The sequence below is a fragment of the Diadema antillarum genome, unplaced genomic scaffold (assembly GCF_040938485.1).
Source record: "Diadema antillarum isolate AM-2024a unplaced genomic scaffold, OU_Dant_1.0 seq00000447_RagTag, whole genome shotgun sequence".
Lineage (NCBI taxonomy): Eukaryota > Metazoa > Echinodermata > Echinoidea > Diadematoida > Diadematidae > Diadema > Diadema antillarum.
Genome location: NW_027271421.1, coordinates 835279 through 855607, shown reverse-complemented (window position 1 = coordinate 855607; position 20329 = coordinate 835279). Strand labels below are relative to the sequence as shown.

Genomic DNA, 20329 nt, shown 5'->3' with positions numbered 1-20329 from the left:
GGAAGTTGTCTCGTTGGCAGAAATTGTCTGAACCTAAGTTAACATTTAAATTAGTTTCATTCGTCAGATGAAAGCACATGTGTGGCTCTGCATTATACATTTGTATAGCTAACAAATTGTAATTAGATAAGATTTGCTTTTTAAAATGTGAACTTTAAGCCATAAAAGACTAGTCATGAGTATTCTCAGGCTGGGGTTAGTGGGAAATGAGTGTTTCAGGAAAATCAGTCAGTCTACAATGGGTCACAGGAAGAGAATTTCACCCTGTAGAGATATTAAAGTCATCAAAAATTGAATGGTCTAAACTATGTGAAATCATGAGAGCATATCAAACTCCAGGAAAGTTACTCAGATATCAAGACAGGAATCTTTGAAGTTCAGGGTTTATTTAAGCGCACTGATTTATTTTCTGTTGTGCACACACAAAATGAATGAAACCATCTAGTAAATGCTTTGAAAGGATTATCAAATAACCCTGAATGTTGGCATATTCATAAAGAACATTTTTTTGGGGGGTGATTTTTGCAAAGAATCAGTCCATTAAATGCAAAAGTCAAACATCAGTTATCATAACAGGGGAATTCACCCCAAACCTATATGAAAAATTAGTTCATGCCAAAAAACAAGGAAAGAAGAACGTAAATACATTGTGCAGGAGCACGTGGCTCCCCCCCCCCCCCACCCCTTCCTTTTTTGTTTGTTAATCGTTGTGTTGTTTTTCTGAACTTGATTTCGAAAGGCCACATAGAAAATACTCTTCACATCAGGTATGGTCAACCACTATGGAAAAACAAATCCACCCATTCTGCACCTTATCTATCATGCAAGTCTGCAAAGCAACTCTGGATGCAATTAAACAGGACACAACTCCCCTTCTAAGGGGGTTGTGGAATTTGTTCAAGTGTATTTAGATCAACCTGAACTGTCTGGGCTTTTATTGATAATGACTAAAAGGGCTTGGAACCAGTAATGGATGTCGCTAGGGCCAGAGTTATGAAGTATTTACATATTCATTGCCTTGTCCTAAAGGAAGTTCATATTTTTGAATAATATAAAACAGGAATTTATGTAGAACCAAGATACAACTATTTTAAGTCGACAATGAAATAAATATTTTACTCTCACCAATATTCTTAAAAGGCATCTAAATTGAAAGTAGGGCTCTCTATTACTTGCCTCTACTACTTCTCTGTTAGGAAGAAAACAGTTGGAATCCTGTAACAGTTTATCTAAACAAATCTTGCATCACTGTCATTGTCTAGGAGATTGAACATTTAGCAGTGAGTAGATCTATTCTATTTTATTCTAAGATCAATTCTTAATTAACTTTAATGTATAAAGAAATCAGATGTACAGAATGTTTAAAGTGTCAACAAAACCATATTTGCCATTAAGGTATTTTTAACCTTTGAGGACGAGTCGCGAGTATACTCGGGCAGGTGTCTATGGGAAATGCGTGTTGTAGCAAAATCAAACCGTCCTCAACGGGTTAATTATAAATTGGACTAAAATGTCACCTAAGATGATACTAGCTGCAACCATATTAGCTGAGATAACAATGTCCTCAAGTCAATAACTTGCCATTCTCATGCAGCTTGTGCATTTTAAGTTCAGAATTAATTGTTTGGTACAACTGTTCATCCCTGAAAGTCACATTTGTTCTGTGACTGCATACGATAACACAGAATTCTGGGAAAAAAAAAAAAACTTTTTTGTCTTTGTTATACAGTTCCTCTGACCTAACAGGTACTAGAGGCATTAATGCTGTAGGATGGGTTTTCTGTCCATCAATCTCAGATCATCTTGTGATTTAGTCCAACTTTGTTGTACATTTCTTTCTACCTAGTCCAGGATGCCACCTTAGGTGTAGTTGTGCAGATTAGATTATGGGCAAAATCCTTTTAAGTACACTGTAAATATTAAGAGTATTGTGTATTTGAGTCACCAATTTGAATAAAGGGCAGAAATGATCCAGGAGTGTTCTATGTCTCTTTTGTTCAAGTGATTTTCCTCTCGTAATTTTGACATGTATTACAGCTCCACCGCCTCCAGCTTTTATCTCACCTCATGGATGTGTTGGAAACTGGTTGACTGGCAGTAAATCATATGTTGTGTTATGCTCTCTGACCAGCTTCAATCGTGTGTGGATGGTTTGTGCATATCTAAGTGAGAATGCTGAATGGCAACTCAAAATCTACCCAAAACCAAACCTACTACAATCTGTCATTACAAAATCACTGCTCTTTGAAAAACTTTGATTATTTTCTTGACTTTGTTAAATGTTCACTTGCTCTTTGTTTCCTCTGTTGTTGGCATACAGGTGTATTTCTGTTTATTGATCAATCTGATGTTTGATGTTTGATGTGCTTCATGATTACTTGTCTGTTATAAGATTCTTACTTGCAGGAAGTCAACTGATACAGCCATGTATCTTTCATTATGATTTGTCCGAGAGCATACCAGAGGCATTACTCAAGAAGAAAAAGAGACATTGTACTCATGATCTTGAAAATATCTTGACTCCTGTTCTCTATAGGTGTCTTTGCTGAAGAGCTGGATTGGAACCTTGAGCCAGTAGAACCTGTTTACCCTGGTGAGGAGACATCCGTTAGTATTGACAGCTCTGTAACATTCCGAGAGGGAAACCGTGAGCTTGTTGGCAGCGGCTTGTGGAGGCAGGGTCTGTATGGTAGCCGAAATGCCGACGGCAGCGGAGAGCGATTCAACTACAAGCGTCAAACACTGAGCAGGCCCCAGGCTGGCACCACACTGGAATCTGACAGCCCTCTGGAGATTGCTGATGCTGTTACAGACTTTGAGATCGGGTCTGTAGGATGTAATGATTTCGGTTACGTCTGTCTAGAATTCACTGGTGGTGACAACCCCAACCCAGATTACTTCTTCCGTGCAGCTGATGCCACTGATAATTCCCCTGAAGCAAACACACTGGTCAAGTGCAAAGAGCAGGAATGTTTAGCAAGTAAGTGATTACAACAATTTTTTATTGTTTAATGGCAGTCTGGATTGTTAGGAAGAAGACAGAGGACCCCTAAATAAAATAATGTGAGAGAGTTTGGTTACGTCTGTCTGGAATCACTGGCGATGACAATCCCAACTCTGATTATTTCTTCTATGCAGCTGATGCCACACATAATTCAGAAATTGCACAATGTGCTAAGTTGCTATTAAAGTGGAATCCAGTTGTAGTATCATTTTTGCTGGATTCACCTGTTTTCGCCATATTTATGTTTATGTTTTAACCTTGTTTCAACTTATTTAGTTCGGCACCTATTACGATTATTGAGACCTGTAAGGATGGGAAACATGCTTTTGACTGTTTCTTGACAAACCATGTACAGTTAAACTCGCCTAAGTCGACGTCGCATATGTTGAATAATCACGCAAGTCGATGATTTTAAAAAGTCCTGATTTTTCCCCATTGACTTACGTGTAATAATTCACTTGCAAGTTGAATTTTTAAAGTCGAATACTCACCTAAGTCGATGAAATTCCAAGAACACTTTCACGGAAAAACCATTGAATTCACTGTGCCTAAGTTGAATAAGATTTTATTGTGTAATAAATCACTGTCAAAAGCACGAGACGCCAGTTTTTGTTTACATAAAGTATATACCAAAAGAAACTTTGCGTTAATAAACATTAACGTTTCATTGACGCAAGCGGTTTCACATGAATCGTTAGTAACGCAAACTAATGTTCGGGAAAATTAACGTTTGTAGTAACAATGAGTAACGATCCCTAGCGCAAATTAACGATGTTTCGTTAACATTAACGATAGGTAATGCAAGAACTCGCGTGAGATTTTGGTTTTGTTAAGAGACCTGGTGAAAGGACGACGTAGCCCCGGCTGAGTGTAGCGATCTATGCCTTATATTTAGCGGAGTCTTTTCGCGAATCGAATCACGATTTCGCGAAGGGTTAATTTGCGACTGGGGTCACCAAAAATGCACGCTGAGCCACCAAAAAAGCCAGATGTTTGCCTTCAGTTTTGGAAATAAACAGCGGTAGCAATCGGCTCCATAAGATACTAGAATAAATGTCAGATTTTTGCTCTTGATTTTGGAAATGAATAACGATAATATTCGACTCCGTATAATACTAAAATAAATGTCGGATGTTTGCTTAAATACTTTTGGAAATGAATAATGGTAAGATTCAGTTCCGTGCTGAAATTAATGTCAGATACTTGATTTTGCATTCGGAAATGAATAAGGATAAAATACGGCTCCGGAAGATGCTAAAATAAATGTCAAATGTTTGCTTTGACGTTCGAGTATGAATGATAATGATATTCAACTCCATACGATGATAAAATAAATACTGGATGTTTACTTTTGCGTTCGAAAGTAAATAACAATAACATTCATCTCCGGAAGATGCTAAAGTAAATGTCGAATTATCCCTTTGACGCTCGGAAATGAATAACAATTATAATCCACTTCGTACGACCATGAGATAAATGTCGGATGTTTGCTTTTACTTTTGAAAGTAAATAGCAATAACATTCGGCTCCAGAAGATGCTAAAATAAATGTCAGATGATTGTTTTTACGTTCTGAAGTGAATACATGTGGCGGTAATATTCTTCTCCATACGATGCTAAATAACTGTCAGATGTTTGCTTTTAAATTTCAAAATGAATAACAGTAACGTTTAGCTGCGTTTAATGATAAAGTTGATGTTTGATATTTGCTTTGACGTTCGGAAATGAATAACAATCTGTATTCAACTCCGTCCGATGATGAAATAAATGTCTGATGTTTGCTTTTATGTTCGAAAGTAAATAGCAATAACATTCAGCTCTGGAAGATGCTGAAATAAATGTCGAACGATCCCTTTGACGTTCTGAAATGAATAACAATAATATTCAACTCTATACGATGATTAAATAAATGCCGAATGTTCGCATTTTATAGGTTCGAAAGTGAATAGCATGTAACATTCGGCTCCGGAAGATGCCAAAATAAATGTCAGATGATTGTGTTTACGTTCGGAAGTGAATAGCAGTAACATTCTGCTCCATAATTAAGATGCTAAAATAAATATCAGACAGATGCTATTTAACCCTAACTGCACTGGGGGGGGGGGGGCCTGGGAGGCCCCCCCCCCTCCATACTTTTGGCGATTGCATCACGACCGCTGGGAATTTCGGATTCTCGCTTCATGACTTTTTCCCCTGAAGTCTTGCGCACATTTTGATACCACATTTGTCCATATCGGACCTACCTAGGGGATGTTATGGGCCAATTAGTATGCGCATGTCATTAAAAAGGCTAATCGCTGCATAATTTGTGTACAGTTGCATACTGTCAATAGACCATGGCTTGCATTACTTTATGAATTTTGCTCAGGAATTGGTTTTCCACTTGGTTCATGCTCCTATATTGTTCTGAAATAAATTGGGCAAAGTTTAGAAACAATAATATACATAAGGAATATAAAACAATAGAAAACATAAGAAATAAAAACAATACAAAACATAACAAAAAAGTTGTTTTTTTCTCGGTTTTTTTTTTCTCTCTGATTTATTTCACATTTGGGAAACATTATTCTTCATTATTACACAGTTTTCATGTAAGTTTGTACTTGTTTTGTTTAGGCTGAAATTATGAAAATATCCCCCAAATGCATAAAATACGCATTATGAATAATTAATTAGCTAATTATGCAAAAAAATTGCATAATTGATTAAAATAAATTACACCATCAGATTCAGCACACGAAGATCTATCAGCATGCAAATTTTCAAGTTCATCGGACATTGCGTTTCCGAGATCAATGGGGGGGGGCCTCCCAGGCCCCCCCCCCCCCCCCCCCCAGTATTTTCATGGAGCCAAATAGCCCAGTACAGTAAGGGTTAACATTTCGAAATGAATTATAATAACATTCAGCTGCGTTTAATGGTAAAGTAAATGTCGGATGTCTGCCTTGACGTTCGAGTATGAAAAACAGTATAACATTCGGCTCCTTACGATGCTGAAATAATTGTCAGATGATTGATTTCACTTTCGGAAGTGGACAGCAGTAACATTCGGCTCCTTACGATCATAAAATAAATGTCGGGTGTTTGCTTTTGAATTTGGAGATCGAATAACGGTAATATTCTGCTCCGTACGATGCTAGAATAAGTAGCAGATTGTTTCTTTTACATTTTGAAATGATTTAACGGTATCAGTGGGCTCAGTTAGATGATAGAATAAAAAGCGGATGTTTGCTTTCACGTTTGGAAATAAATACGGGTGATATTCAGCTCCGTAAGATCCTAAAATGAATGTCGCTTGCTTGTTTTTACATTTGAAAATGATTAACGGTAACATTCGGCTCCGGAAGGTGTTAAAATACTTGTAAATAGTGGATGATTGCTTTTACAGTCAGAAATGAATAACGGTAACTTTCGGCTCTTTACGATGCTAAAACAAATGTCGGATGTTTACAATTGTCTGCAAATGCTCCCACTTTCTCATTTCAAACGTAAATTTTGACCACCTAAATAGGCATCAACTTTTATGATAATCTATAAGCCTATTTGCTAAATCTTAGAACTCAGAATAACGGTATAAGATGATTAAATTTTCTATTTATTTATTTTAGACATGGGTGCCGTCCTGTATCACTTCAGTAATGCTTAATATTTATTTTTCTATGTTTAGTAGGTCCGATTTAGTTTTGCTTGGTTTTTTTTTTTGGGGGGGGGGGGCCACCAAAAAATAAAAATCAATCATTTTGGTGGCCCAATTGGGACACCAAAATAAAAATTAGTGTGGAGCCCTGGCCTGCATCAATGTGTCTTGCTGAAGGGCAAATATCGGGCACACCGCTCCAGCTCTAGGCTCCAGAGTAGACAACATACATGTACATTATACATATGTACGTGTGGTGTAACTATAAGTCGATTTTTTTTTTTACTTTCGCACAAGTCGAAAATCGCCGAAGTGGATGTGTTTTGCTCAGTCCCGAGAAGATCGACTTATGCGAGTTTAGCTGTACGTGTACTTAATTTGAATTTGAAGTCCAGAGATTCTGTCATGAAATCATTTTCAGAATAGATAAGTCTCTACTTTTGTGCAGATATTCTCTGAGACATGTTCAGGGGCAAGCCAAATAACACCAATTAAAATGCCACTCAAAAATCCCTGATATTTGTAGCATTAATGATGCATTTCAACCATATTAGACAAAAATAAGGTTGACAAAAACTTGTCTTTATATCCATGAATAGAAGTTAGCTAGTCCTTTGAAATACCTGTTGTATCACCATCAACTTTATGTTGGAGTGACACACTGCTATGCCTAAATGGGGGTGTCCATTTTAAGTAAGGTCAAAGTGAGGGATCACTTAATGTGGATGAATGAGTTTGTTAGCTGGAGTAAAGTGCTGTATTAATGATAATAAAAAGCTTTGGTACCTCAAAAGTTTCCCCGAATTTCCATGTTTCAGATTAAAGTACCTTACATATAACTAACACTGTGAGACTTACTTGCCCCAAAGTGCTCTCATGTCTTAGTAATCATGCAATTAACTGCGACCAGCAGCCCCATACGCATAGCGTAATGGGGCTTCGCATTGTAGCATTCAGGATCACGACAGATGTAGTATCGCGGGTAAATATCAACTTAAAATCCAAAAAAATTCTTCAATTTGAAGACTTACCAATTAAGTTGAAGTATTGAAAACAGGCTTTGGGCAACGTTTGGTTCTGCCAATAGTCCCTTTCTGTTCGAATTGATGACTGAATGTGACTCGGTCGAGAGGACCTTGGGAGAGCTACATACACTGATTACTACGGCCAGCGCATACGCACACATCACATGCGAACAAATTTCAAATCCATGAACGGATAAGATGTTTGTGTGCGCATGCGCTGGCCGTCAATTCAGTGTAGCTCTCCCAAGGTCCTCTCGACCGAGACACATTCAGTCATCAATTCGAACAGAAAGGGACTATTGGCAAAACCAAACGTTGCCTGAAGCCTGTTTTCAATACTTCAACTTAACTGGTAAGTCTTCAAATTGAGGAAATTTTTGGATTTTAAGTTGATATTTACCCGCGATGCTAAATCTGTCATGATCCTGTAAGCTACAATGCGAAGCCCCATTTAGCTATGCGTATGGGGCTGCTGGTCGCAGTTAGCTCTATGCGTATTGGGCTGCACGCTGCTGATCGCAGTTATCATGCAATAATGGTTTCGTACAATACGTGTACTACCTCGCCGCCATACGGCGGCGGCTCTGGTACGAAACCATTATTGCATGATTACTAAGACATGAGAGCACTTTGGGGCGAGTAAGTCTCACAGTGTTAGTTATATGAAGGGTACTTTAACCTGAAACACAAACTAAGACAAGGAAATTCAGGGAAACTTTTGAGGTACACCAAAAAACTTTATATTATGTTTAAGTCAAAGGGTTATAGCATGTCATATTAAACTGGAGGGGATGTAGGACTTTTTTGTGTGCATCTCATAGTAATTCTTCTCTTCCAATTTGCTCATTTACAGAGGCCATCTTTACTGACTTGAATGCTGATCTGGGAGATCAAGTCATTTATGAGAACAGGAACAACCCTCTGACTGTTGATCTGACTGGTATTACTGATGAGGAAGCTACCAACGTCAAAGGAGATGACTTGTGGAAGGTTGGTGTCTATGGCAGTCGTAAACCGGATGGCACTGGACCTAAGGCTGGCCTAGTTGAACAGATCCTTGATCCTGAGGAGGCCGGTACTACCCTCAATGATGGTGAAAATCTTCCTCTTGAGAATGTTGACTTTGATTTTGACATGTCTGGAATCCGATGTGAAGATGCCTCGTACCTCTGCTTTGATTTGGATAAGAACCCAAGATCCAGTGTGGATTACATCTTTGAGGCACGCCCTGATGACTCTGTCACCACTGAGTGTATTGATATGAGAGATCGTTGCAAAGGTATGCTTTAATATGTGGCATGTTTATATAGTGTGAATTTGTACACAGTCATGCACATTATACATAGTAATTCTCTGTTACATATGTACACATGATAGAGAATTGGCCATCAAACTGACCAAAATAGAAATCACAACAGTTCAAAACACTCAAATTAAGTGTATGTGTATGTTTTCTTGTTGTTTTTTGGTTTTTGTCGGTACTGACTATTTTTTGGGTGAGGTAGGTGCTGTCAGTGACAGCTTTTTTTGAATGGGGTCAGCAGAGATGCCAACTGGAACTCTCTTTTGCTCTAAAAATGATGCAGGTTTCATGGAAAATACTGTTTTTTCCAAATTATATCACCACTTATGTCCATTGCTGGAAAGGTAAAAATACTGCTTTACCACAAAAAAAAAAAAAAAAAAAAGTGAAGTTTTTTTATTTCAGATCTCTGAATGGTTCAGTACTGTTAACAAGGTTGGTATCCGTGGGTTAGTTGTAGCACAATGAGATCATGCATTCTCACCTTGTGTAAATGTGAGACAAACTGGAATAGAATTAGTTGATTTGTTGGTCTGTTTTTGTTTCTTTGATTTAATCACAAATCAACTTACAGTTCAAATGTGTTCATTGACAAGATGAAATGCAAATTATATGTATATGTTCATACTCTTCAAAAGATTTTGATATATTATCATGATGATTGTATTTGTCTTTGCATAGGGGCTACTGCTATTGACATCGACTGGACTGCAGATGTGGGTGATGCTCCATTCGGCCAACCATCACCTCTTACTTTAACTGCTGATGTCAACTTTGACCCTGAGAGCCCTGATGTCAATGGTCTTGATCTCTGGGAGCTGGGAGTCTTTGCTGCCAGGGAACCAGATGGTTCTGGCCCTCGCCGAGATGAGATCCGCCAGACCCTGGACCCTTTCAACGAAGCCAAGCCTTTGGAGGAAGGAGGCCCTCTAGAGTTTGATGGCATCAAGACCAACTTCCCCATTGATGAGCTTGGCTGTGATGATTATCGATATCTCTGTGTAGAGTTCCGTAAGGGACAACGGCCATCACCAGACTTCAAGTTTGAGACTGCCACCGAGGGAGACACCATAATCTCTTGCAAGGAGCAAGAGTGTAGAGGTAAACTAACATGGTATAAACATCACAAACCCTGTGTCACTCTGTCCTCATCTGATTCTAACTCATCTTCATTCTTAATCTCATCCTCCTCACATCCATTCCATTACTGTTGAAATCATCTTGTGAAATCTACTTGGCCACCAGCATAGTTTGCCCATCGGCAAATGAAGTGTTGGTGAATGAGTTTTGAATGGGTGTTGGATGGGTTGTTCATGAGCCCTCTTCTAGGATTCTATGTTCTGTCTTCACTTGCTTGGCTTATTTTTCAGAGCAAGTTTAAACCAACAGTTTGCAGACAGCGAGGAGAGAATTTGCCAGGACACAAGCTAGGAAGTGGAGCAGCAACGAAACAAGTCATTCTGGAATGTAATAGTTTGTCAAAGGTGCTGGAGTTGGTATTGAAAAGAGAATGCATTTGTATGTTAAGGAATATGTTCCTTGCATGGCGATGCCCTCTCAACCTTGCTTGCTGAATCCCCAAATCTTCCTGTCTTAATTTTTTCTTTTGGCAACATTTAGAAATACTTCTCAAAGACTGGATAATGGATGATTTCCAGATCAAAAATTATTTTCTTAGCCTGCTCTTTTAAGGGCACTGCATGAATGCTGTTTTCATGCATGTTACTTGAGAGGGATATGCAATCACTTCTTTGGTTGTTGACTGCCTTCCCGTACCAAGCTCTATCTGAAGCATGCTATCATGCAATGGACTCTCTTTGTCAGGATTTTTTTTTTTTTTTGCATATAGCCACAGCTACAATTAGGCATGAAAGTCAATTATCATGACTCTACCTTGATAAGCACCCGAGCTGTGTTGACTGCGCATTTCTCTGCACTCTGTCTGCAAATCTGTTGTTTCTAGCATGATAAAGTGCTTTGGATGTTGAAGCTGGAAAAGACAAAGCACTTTTGTCCTGATATATACTGGCAGATGGCTGCTGCATGCACATACCCCAACTTTCTCCCTTTGTCACAGGTGTTGAGGTGGACAGCCTAACCTCCAGCCCCACTAACGTGCCTACGGATCTGGTGCTGTATGAAGGCAAAGCAGAGAATCCCATCCAGTACAACTCAGTGGCCACCACTACTCCAGACTCTGGTACCGTCCGTGGTGTGGACCTTTGGACCCTCAGCCAGTACGGCAGTGAGCGTGCCAATGGCAATGGACCCAGACACAATGAGCAGCAGCAGGTTCTCTCAGGCTACCATGCTGCTCTGCCAGTCATGGAAGCAGGCGACACACTCAACTTTGAGCCCCTTTCTACCAACTTTGACATGACTGGCCTACGCTGTCCACAGGTGAAGTACATTTGTAATGAGCTGAGCAAGGATCCTCAGTCCAGACCTGACTTTGAATTCACTGCTGTGCCAAATGAGTCCGTCCTTAGAAGCTGTTTCGAGGTTCCTGATGGAGCTTGCAAAGGTAGGCAAAACTGTTCCTCCCTTTTAGAGCTCTGAATTGTGTGATATTAGCTATTACTTATTCTAGAATTAGTTATTTAAAACACTTTGCTTGCGGAAAAAATTAACCTGCTTGGATGATTGCTTTTTAACTCATAAAGTGTGTGTCACCAAATCGTAGTAAGATAATCAAGTAATACATTATGTTCACGTATGCGATGCACAGCCACCAAAAATTCGCTTATTTTCTTCCATGAAATCTGCCAAAACAGAATGAAGTAGTAAAGAGAGAGGTTCCCCCTTGATACAATTTTTTGATATGAGTAAATATATGTTGCAGTTGAAAACATGAGGACTATTTGAATTGTATAATACCAAATCCTTTTACGCTCTCCCGCCCCCAAACAACACACACAGGTGTTGTGTTTTCCGACCTGGACTGGGATATGGACCATGGCCCAGTGAGTGCTGACAGACCAGATGACGTCCGCTTTAATGTTGATGTAGACACTTTACCTGAAAGTGGTGCAGCCGACGGAGATGGTCTGTGGCGCATCGGTGTGTTTGGAGCTCAGAACCCTCAGGGAACTGGTCCTCGTCTGGACTACAAGCGTCAGATCTTAACCAGAGGACAGTCATCTACACCAGCAGAAGGAGAGGGCGCTCCTCTTGAGCTTCAGAACTTGGAGACTGAGTTTGACCTCTCCCAGCTTGGTTGTGACTCAGAGTATCGCTACCTCTGTTTGGAGTTTGCTAAGGGACTACGAGCCAGCCCAGACTTCGAGTTTGAAATCAACGGAGGTGGTGATGTCATCATTAGCTGTAAGGAGCAACCTTGTCGCCGTCGTAAGTAACAGCATCTATTCTTCTTGTTGCTTAGGAACCGCTTCCCTGCTTGATAGGATTTTCAACTTCTGTGATGCCATAACGATGGTTATGTTTTCTTTCTTTTCCTGTAAGCTCAATTTAATGTGCACTCTCTACTGCAATACATCTTCACATACGCGAGTATGTGTAGCCACTGATTCCTTTTGTTGTAAGTTGCAAGGTAGATGGGTATAATCTGCAAACAACTGAATGCTTACATTGGTATGAATGATAAATATTATTGAAAGCACAATTTTTTCAAATTGATTTAGCAATGGTTGGATCTTTTAACATCAAAGAGTTGATAGAATGACCCCTCAGTGTCAAACAGAAGCTTTCTAACCTAGTTGGCTGTTTGTAACCTTCTACAATATTTCTTGATGCAGCTGTGATCATCAATGATGTTGAAACCAACTTGCTTGGCAATGGCCGCGTCAACGAGGGAACTAGAAACAACCGCATCTTGTACGACATGACTGCCATCGCAGACAGCTCCAGTGGCAAAGCTTCAGGTACAAACCTCTGGGAACTGACAACCTTTGGCAGCACATTCCCTGATGGTCGCGGTCAGCGATACAACCCCCAGACGGACTACACTTTCACTCAGTACCAGAAAGACAAGGCTGCCTATCCTGGGGAGAACATCCGATATGGACCAGTGGACACCAACTTTGACATGACTGGCTTGACCTGCAATGAAATCAGGTACTTCTGCTCCGAACTGCGAAAGGGCGACTATGCCTCCCCTGATTTCGAGATGGTTGCCAACCCAACTGAGGATGTCTTGACCGACTGTTTTGAACTCAACTGTGAGGGTATGTAGACACTACACACAGTCACCTCTAAAACTTTTCTTAAACGTTTCATTGTATGGAAATGTTGCAGTCCATTCATGCATAGTATGATGGTTTAACAAGCTAAATTTATTTACATGAAAAGATGAAAATCAGATGTAGTGGATGGACAATAGAAGCAAAGCAAAAACATAACACTGTAGGTATGAACTAAAGACCAAAGAGAAACATAGACAGGCATAGACCATTGTCCATAGACACCCAACTGCCTCCTCATTGCTCTAATTAGTGTCCCTTACAAGGAGAGTGACCAAATCCATTTACTTCTATTATTTGCATTTTTTTTTTTTTTTCCAAGCTGACATTGTGTTCACAGTATTATTTCAAACATTTCTTATGCATTTATGTCCATTTTAGAGCAAGATCAAGTTTTATACATGAATGGAAACTATGTTCTACCTTTAAAGACCTAGTTTAATCTCCTCAACCTTGGCACAGAAACAACAGCAGTACATAACTGATGACAACCCCCCCCCCCAAAAAAAAAAAAAAAAAAACCAAAACAACAACAACACCTAATTGTCATTCATTGTCTGTTGAATGTAGCATTGTGTATAAGATTTTTTTAATTTGCTAGATGTTAAGATTTCTCGTTGGCACATTATGCAGTCTCAGTCATGATTTTGTGTATTAAGCAGGTGGTTCACAGAGTTGGAAAGAGCATAATTTGGTTGTGATTATATAGGCCCACCCTGAATGTACTGCTTGATTTCTGCTTAAATTACGTACGGCCATGTCAAAATCAAACATGGTAAATACAAAGCGAGATATATCTTGATGAGATGACAGAAATTTCTATATTCAAACACCTCTGATGAAAGTTTCTGCGTGTGTGTAATTCCATAGGAGTCCTGATTGACAACACCCGCATATCCTTGAATTCGGACGACGAGCTGACAGACGGACCAAATGATTTATCCTTTGACTTCACGGTCAACTCCAACCCAACTGGAGGTGATGCAAATGGCAACAACTTGTGGCGTCTGGAAACATTTACCTCCAACAACAACGATGGTTCCGGTCGTCGCGACATCATCCGTACTCAGACCCTGGATCCCGCAGACGCTAGCCGTGACCTCGACTCAGGCAACACCATCGTCTTCCGCAACCTTCAGGCCCTTGTAGACTCTGCAGATGTCAACTGTGTGGAGCCCTACTATCTTTGTGCTGAGCTGACTAAGAACCCGGCTGCTTCCAGTGATTTCTCTATGAGAGGCACTCGTGAAGATGCCACCACTAGTTGTAAATTAATGCGTTGCGCCAAGGCCCGTAAGTTATCTGCTTTTATCATGCCTTTCATCGGTTTATTGGGATAATATTTAATGTGTATCAAAAGTCTGTGTAATTTGATTCAACTATCAAAATGCTTAGGTATATATATTTGTTAAGTTCACATATACTTAAGTGACATTTCAGTATTGATGTTACAGGTGAATGATGCAAACAATCTTTATTATGAAAGCCACAAGGCTAATGGCAATAAAAGAAAAGAATGATGTTTGTTGGTAGTAAGATTTTGGACGATTAAGAATTTTTCTCTTGCATGCTTAATACATGTTCTTATATTTGAGAAGAGATTTAGAATGGATGTTGTTAGAATGTTGGGTGTTCACCCCAGAAGTACTACTGCATTGCATCTTAAAGTGACTGTTGCACAGAGATGCAATAATGGAGATTTGTCACACTTCTTTTCTCCCTTCTAACATCTGACTGCATGTGACTATGTTGCATGAACATGTTTGTGAGTTTTTGTCTGTCTGTCTGTCTGTGATGTCTGAAACATCTGTAAATCTAAAACCTAACAATTGCATGAATAAACTGATTAATTAGTGTCAGTATATCATGAACAGTATATGAACATGAGTATGCTATATGAACATGAGTAAGTATACACGTAGTTGTGGTTTGATTGGTAGTGATTGCATTTATGCATGCTGATGGCATCTACCAAAGGATGCCTAGACTTTTTCTCTTGTTGGCATGTCATTCTTAACCACATTATTTAATTGTTGATCATATGCATGAACAGTGGAGTTCATGCATGCATGTTGGTGAAAGGGAAATGTGTTTTTCATTTCTACTTTACAGAATAATATACTTATCATGAATGTCACTTTCTTTCCATGATTCTCTGCTCTGGCCTTCCAATGTATCAACAGCTCCTCCTCTGGTGAGTAATTCGAATCCATCAAATGAAGATAAGTAATAATCAGGACCGTAGGGGGAACCAGCAAAACTGATGCTCTTTAGTGTCACTTCATCGAAAAAGATGTGCTTAATGCACATTCCTAAACATTCATCTAAAAGCTCTAAAAGTAGGTATTGATGGAGGGGAAAAATCATCAGTGTTGTTTTTGTTAGTAGTAACCATGTCAGACAATGAGGTGAAGAATTATGGCAAGAAATTTTGAAAATAAATCTGTCTCGCCTTTGCTGCTGATGTCTTTTCCACATGATTGTTAAATGTAATGTAATTTTTGCACTGCTGCGATGTTGTCACTTTGGATGATATCGAATATTGCAGCAGTCAAAACGGATTTCATTTTGTTTTATTCCCATATGGCTTTCCACAGGCCTTCTGTCTGAGCCATGTCCAACTCACATTTACTCTATTATTTTACAGAATTTCATAATTGATATCAAACTAGTCGGAAAATTGCACTTATCTCAATGCAGGTGAAAAATAAGCACAGGAGGAATATTCTTTTTATTCTTTAGCTTTGTCTTTTGTTAGAACCTTCAGTCACAAAGTGCTCTGCAAGTTTTGCAAAGTGTTTCATAGATGGTTCTACTGTATATGCTGCTATTTTCGCGTACAGATATTTTCGCGAATCGACGCCGACGCTTATGTAATGCTCTATTAACAAAGGGCATGGAGACAATTTTGTGTGTTGTTAAATTTGTGTCCAGCTGTGATTCGCAAAATTTGTGAAAATTAAACCCTGGCGAAAATAACAGCTTATACAGTATGTATGCAGAATTGAAGAGTTAATGTGTAGACATTGCTTATGGAGAAGTCTCAACTTTGTGCACTAGGGACCAGGCCGACCTGGACCTAAGGGTGCTAAGGGAGAACCATTCAATATCCCAGTAAGTATCACATAGTTTTTCTTCCAGCTCCAGGAGGTCAGGACTTGATTTCTAGCTGTAGTTGTTATTATTGCAGTAATATTAGACTTGAGAGACAACTTCATGAACGGTCCAATGAGGATATGACAGCTTCAGCTGTGGATTGATAAAGATAGAAGCGTTCCTGGCTAACCATTGAGGTAATTGTTTAACCTAAGGCAATTTAAACACATTGTAAAGTACTGCTGTATCTAGGATTGATTCCTTCAATTATACCAAGGCAATGGGAAAAGCCAGCAGTTTATGATAATCTTCCACTCGAACACTTTAAACATATATATGTGGATGCTATTTGAAGGTCCTCTTTTGTATGTATTGAAGGTCTATGAATTTGTCATGAATGATTTTTTCCTTTCTGATGCTCCTCTACATTGGACCAAGGATATGTTCCCATAAAGTGTCCCCGTTATGCTGACAAGTGATTGTTTGCTTTCTCCCTGCAGCCTGGCATGGTTGGACCACCGGGAAGACCTGGATTACCTGGACCTGCTGTAAGTTCCTGTCATCTACAACTTCATTTCTGTTGTGGAAACCTGCCATTTATTTGACAAATTGATATGTTGAATGTGTGCAGCCTAGGTGATTGATTTAGTGTTGTGGCAAAAGCCTCATGCAGCCATGGAGAGTAATGTGCTGCCTGCTATAGAGCAGTCATATACCTTCACTTTGAATGAGAAGTCAAAATGTATGCGTGTCTGTATGAATTTCTTCTTAAAGTTGATATACGTGCATGATGATACACTGTAAATGCCACCCTTGCATATTTCTCTTTCCAAACTGTATCTTATTGACTTTTCTTATAGGGCTACCGTGGACGACGTGGACCTGACGGACTAATTGGAACTCCTGGAGACCGTGTAAGTTTTTTTTCTTCGAACTTTGTTCCTTATAAATGCTATATGCAGTTTGTGCGAGTGAGTAGACACTATATTGCAGTTTTATTGGTGTTTTGTGAGAACAATGAATCAAAGATATTGTAATACATGTGTATACTACACAACTACAAAGCTTATTGCTTTTCCCAGATATTAGCCGGTAACAATAGTGACTTTACCTGACAGTTAAGGGCCAGTGAAGTGTTGAATGTTTAATATAACCTGTATTGAACAGTGGCTGTTCCTAGCTAATACTACAGCTAATGTGACCTTGCCTGTGGCAAGTGCACCAGTAAGAATTTCTTTCTGGTAAAAGCAAGAGCAATGTTTCATAACACCTGCAAATATATCTCCGAAATGAAGAGAATAAATTCTGTTTGTCATTTTGCAGGGAGAAGATGGTTATGCTGGTCGTTCTGGTCCATCTGGTGCCATGGGTCCCCCTGGACCTCCTGGACCCCCTGGTGAGGTAGGTGTCTCCAGACCTCTTGAGGGCTGCATGAGTAGTGAACCCTCTACAGTGTTTTCTTCTGCTTCTCGTTAAATAAAGCTGAGACTTTGATGTGTATTCATAGTAGCAGTTTTGTGATAGTCATTGCCACTATGAGGTTCTTATTATGATTTAGACTTCTATAATGAAAGAAAGACAGAATATTTGAATTATGAAGTATAATGCTGAATGAGGTTTGTTATCAGTTACATAAACCAGATGAAGCTTTGTTAGGAGTAAGTATTAGTACACCTATATCAATCAACAAGAGGTTACAAGCATTAGACTTTTATTGGAGTCACTGGAATTCTGGTAAAGTTGAATTAAACAAGAAATATATAATTTGTTAAAAATCAGTTAAGGAAGTCCTTGTTTGTGATGTTAGTTTTGAAGTTGTGCTGGAGAAGTGGGACTTTCTGCCTCCCTGAAACCATCTCTTTCTTACCAATTTTTTCTTCCCTCGTCAGGTTGTTGCTGCTGCTACTGTTTCCAAAGGACCAAACTATGGTGCGCTCTCCTACCCATACATGCAAAACATGTTGCCAGTGAGTACAAATCTATATGCACTGCTTCCAGTCCGTTACAATAATAGCAACATGCTTATGTACCTTTAAAAAAGAAAACTGCAAAATCAGGAAAGACTGTGCTCTGAAATGTGAAGGTTATCACTATGCTTTTTTTTTTTTTCATTACGGCTTACAAATTTGTAGGTGTGGTTAGATTTGACTAAGTAGTAATAGCAGCCATACTGGGGAGATGAAATTCTGAAGCCAGACTCTGCCATTGCTAAGCATTCTCTTCGATCTTACGTTATTCAGGAAAAAAAAATACTGGTTGTCAATTCGCATTGTATTATTGTAGCAAGAAAAACAAACATAAAGATAAAACTGTAGTTGTGTGTACCGTGACTAAATGTATGCATCAAGTAAATCAGTTTTTACCATTAAGAGGGTTAGCTCAATATGGATTATGGCCATGCAGTTAAACGTAGAAAATTTTGTCTATTGAATGAAAATTTTGTCTATTGAATTGTGATATGCTGACAAGTTTTGCTTTGTGATTTCATTCCGTGTCTTTGATATTCATGTATATTGGGTATGTTCTCAACCAGAGTTCTTTGCTTGCTATCAAACTTTCCCAGGGACGACCTGGATCACCTGGTTACTCTGGTAATCGTGGATCTAGGGTGAGTTTACTTGTTTCTTGAGGTAGTTTAAAGGGAGCATCTAATTGTACTCAAATGCCTTGATCGTGTAATTGGGAGTGTGTTGAATTGAGTGCCCTGATAATAAGTACATGTATACCTACAACAGAATTGCATTGTGTAGAAGTCTACACTAGATTATAAATCTGGTTTTGAGTGCTCTTCTAGTCAGTTGCAATAAAAGAAGTAAAACCATTCAAATTTTAAAGGTGATCATACAAAAATTGCTTCTCTTCCAAATTTCATGGCATAATTTCCATTTCTGTGATAAATTTTAATCAGTTAAGTGTTCTATGTATAACTCTAATATAAGTTTCTATTCATCTTGATCATGTAATGCCTTGTACCTCCTTTCTTTTTTGTTTGCTTTGGTAGTTTCTATTGTTTTCACTGTTTTGATGGTTTCTTGAATGGCTGTATTGTACAGGGACCAATGGGATTGAGAGGACCCCCAGGAGTTCCAGGATCCACAGGATCTATGGTAAGTCTATGAAAAAATGTCATGTGCGTCTTCAGCAGCTCTCTGATTAAGAAAAATGATTGGCAGTATTTGAAATCTCATAGCTGGATCTTGAGTTGTGGTCATATATCTTAAAAGTTACTTCAGAGTGAACCATAGCACGGGGTATTAATTCACTCTGAAATAAAGGGAGCAAGAAACAAACAAATTCTTGATTGTTCATTATTTCAGGATGACAAGTATTCCATTTTGGCCTGGTGCCGAGTAAACTTTCCATGACATGTTTCATTGTGCTTTTTACTCTTATTAGTTTTGTATTGATTTGATTTGATTTTGCATTATTTCTGCACTACCTTTTCAAACAAGGATATAACAGAAAGCCATTTGAACAAAGTTCCTGAGAAATATTTGAACAGTGAATTACATGGACATTGGTTGATGGTTAACATAAATGATTAAAAATGTTTTTCTAAATTGTACAGAAGGATTTCAATCAGGTGTCTTGTTTTATTATATCAAGCTGAGAAATGGATCTGTTAATAAATACTACGTATTCCCTTCCAAGCCACTCATGCACTGAAATCCTAAATGGCTATATTAAGAAATACACATACCAATGGAATTAGTGATATTATCATCTCATAAGTACCCTGTTCAATGGAAAGCATCGTATGCAATGTTATCAATCTTTGGTCATTGTCACACAAGAACACCTGAGTTCAAGTAGTTCTATGCTGAGAGTACAGGCATTTTATAGACAAAGTTACAGTCATAATATGCTTCTTTTTTTTTTTTTAGAGCCATTTAAATTAAGATACATATCAGATATGTCAGAGTGCCTAGTTATTGGAGGGGGGGGGGGGGGGAAACAGCAACCATTCTGAATAGTGAGTACCAGAAAAACTGTACTCAATTTTCTGTGTTATTTCCAATAGATTGCACATATTTGTTCTGTTTGTTTGTTTGTTTTGTTTTTCTGG

General features: G+C 38.8%; 1 protein-coding gene across 1 annotated transcript in view; it reads left to right on the top strand.

Annotated features, from left to right (window-relative positions):
- Positions 1 to 20329, top strand: part of LOC139732793 (uncharacterized) — a 90336-nt gene that overhangs the window by 34169 nt on the left and 35838 nt on the right. Inside the window, exons 10-24 of the mRNA XM_071643636.1 lie at positions 2537 to 2980; positions 8519 to 8944; positions 9650 to 10069; positions 11046 to 11492; positions 11888 to 12316; positions 12724 to 13152; positions 14038 to 14497; positions 15310 to 15361; positions 16228 to 16281; positions 16764 to 16811; positions 17124 to 17177; positions 17587 to 17664; positions 18153 to 18230; positions 18827 to 18871; positions 19317 to 19370. Coding sequence (XP_071499737.1) covers positions 2537 to 2980; positions 8519 to 8944; positions 9650 to 10069; positions 11046 to 11492; positions 11888 to 12316; positions 12724 to 13152; positions 14038 to 14497; positions 15310 to 15361; positions 16228 to 16281; positions 16764 to 16811; positions 17124 to 17177; positions 17587 to 17664; positions 18153 to 18230; positions 18827 to 18871; positions 19317 to 19370 — 3518 coding nt within the window. The remainder of the gene's footprint in view (positions 1 to 2536; positions 2981 to 8518; positions 8945 to 9649; positions 10070 to 11045; positions 11493 to 11887; positions 12317 to 12723; positions 13153 to 14037; positions 14498 to 15309; positions 15362 to 16227; positions 16282 to 16763; positions 16812 to 17123; positions 17178 to 17586; positions 17665 to 18152; positions 18231 to 18826; positions 18872 to 19316; positions 19371 to 20329) is intronic.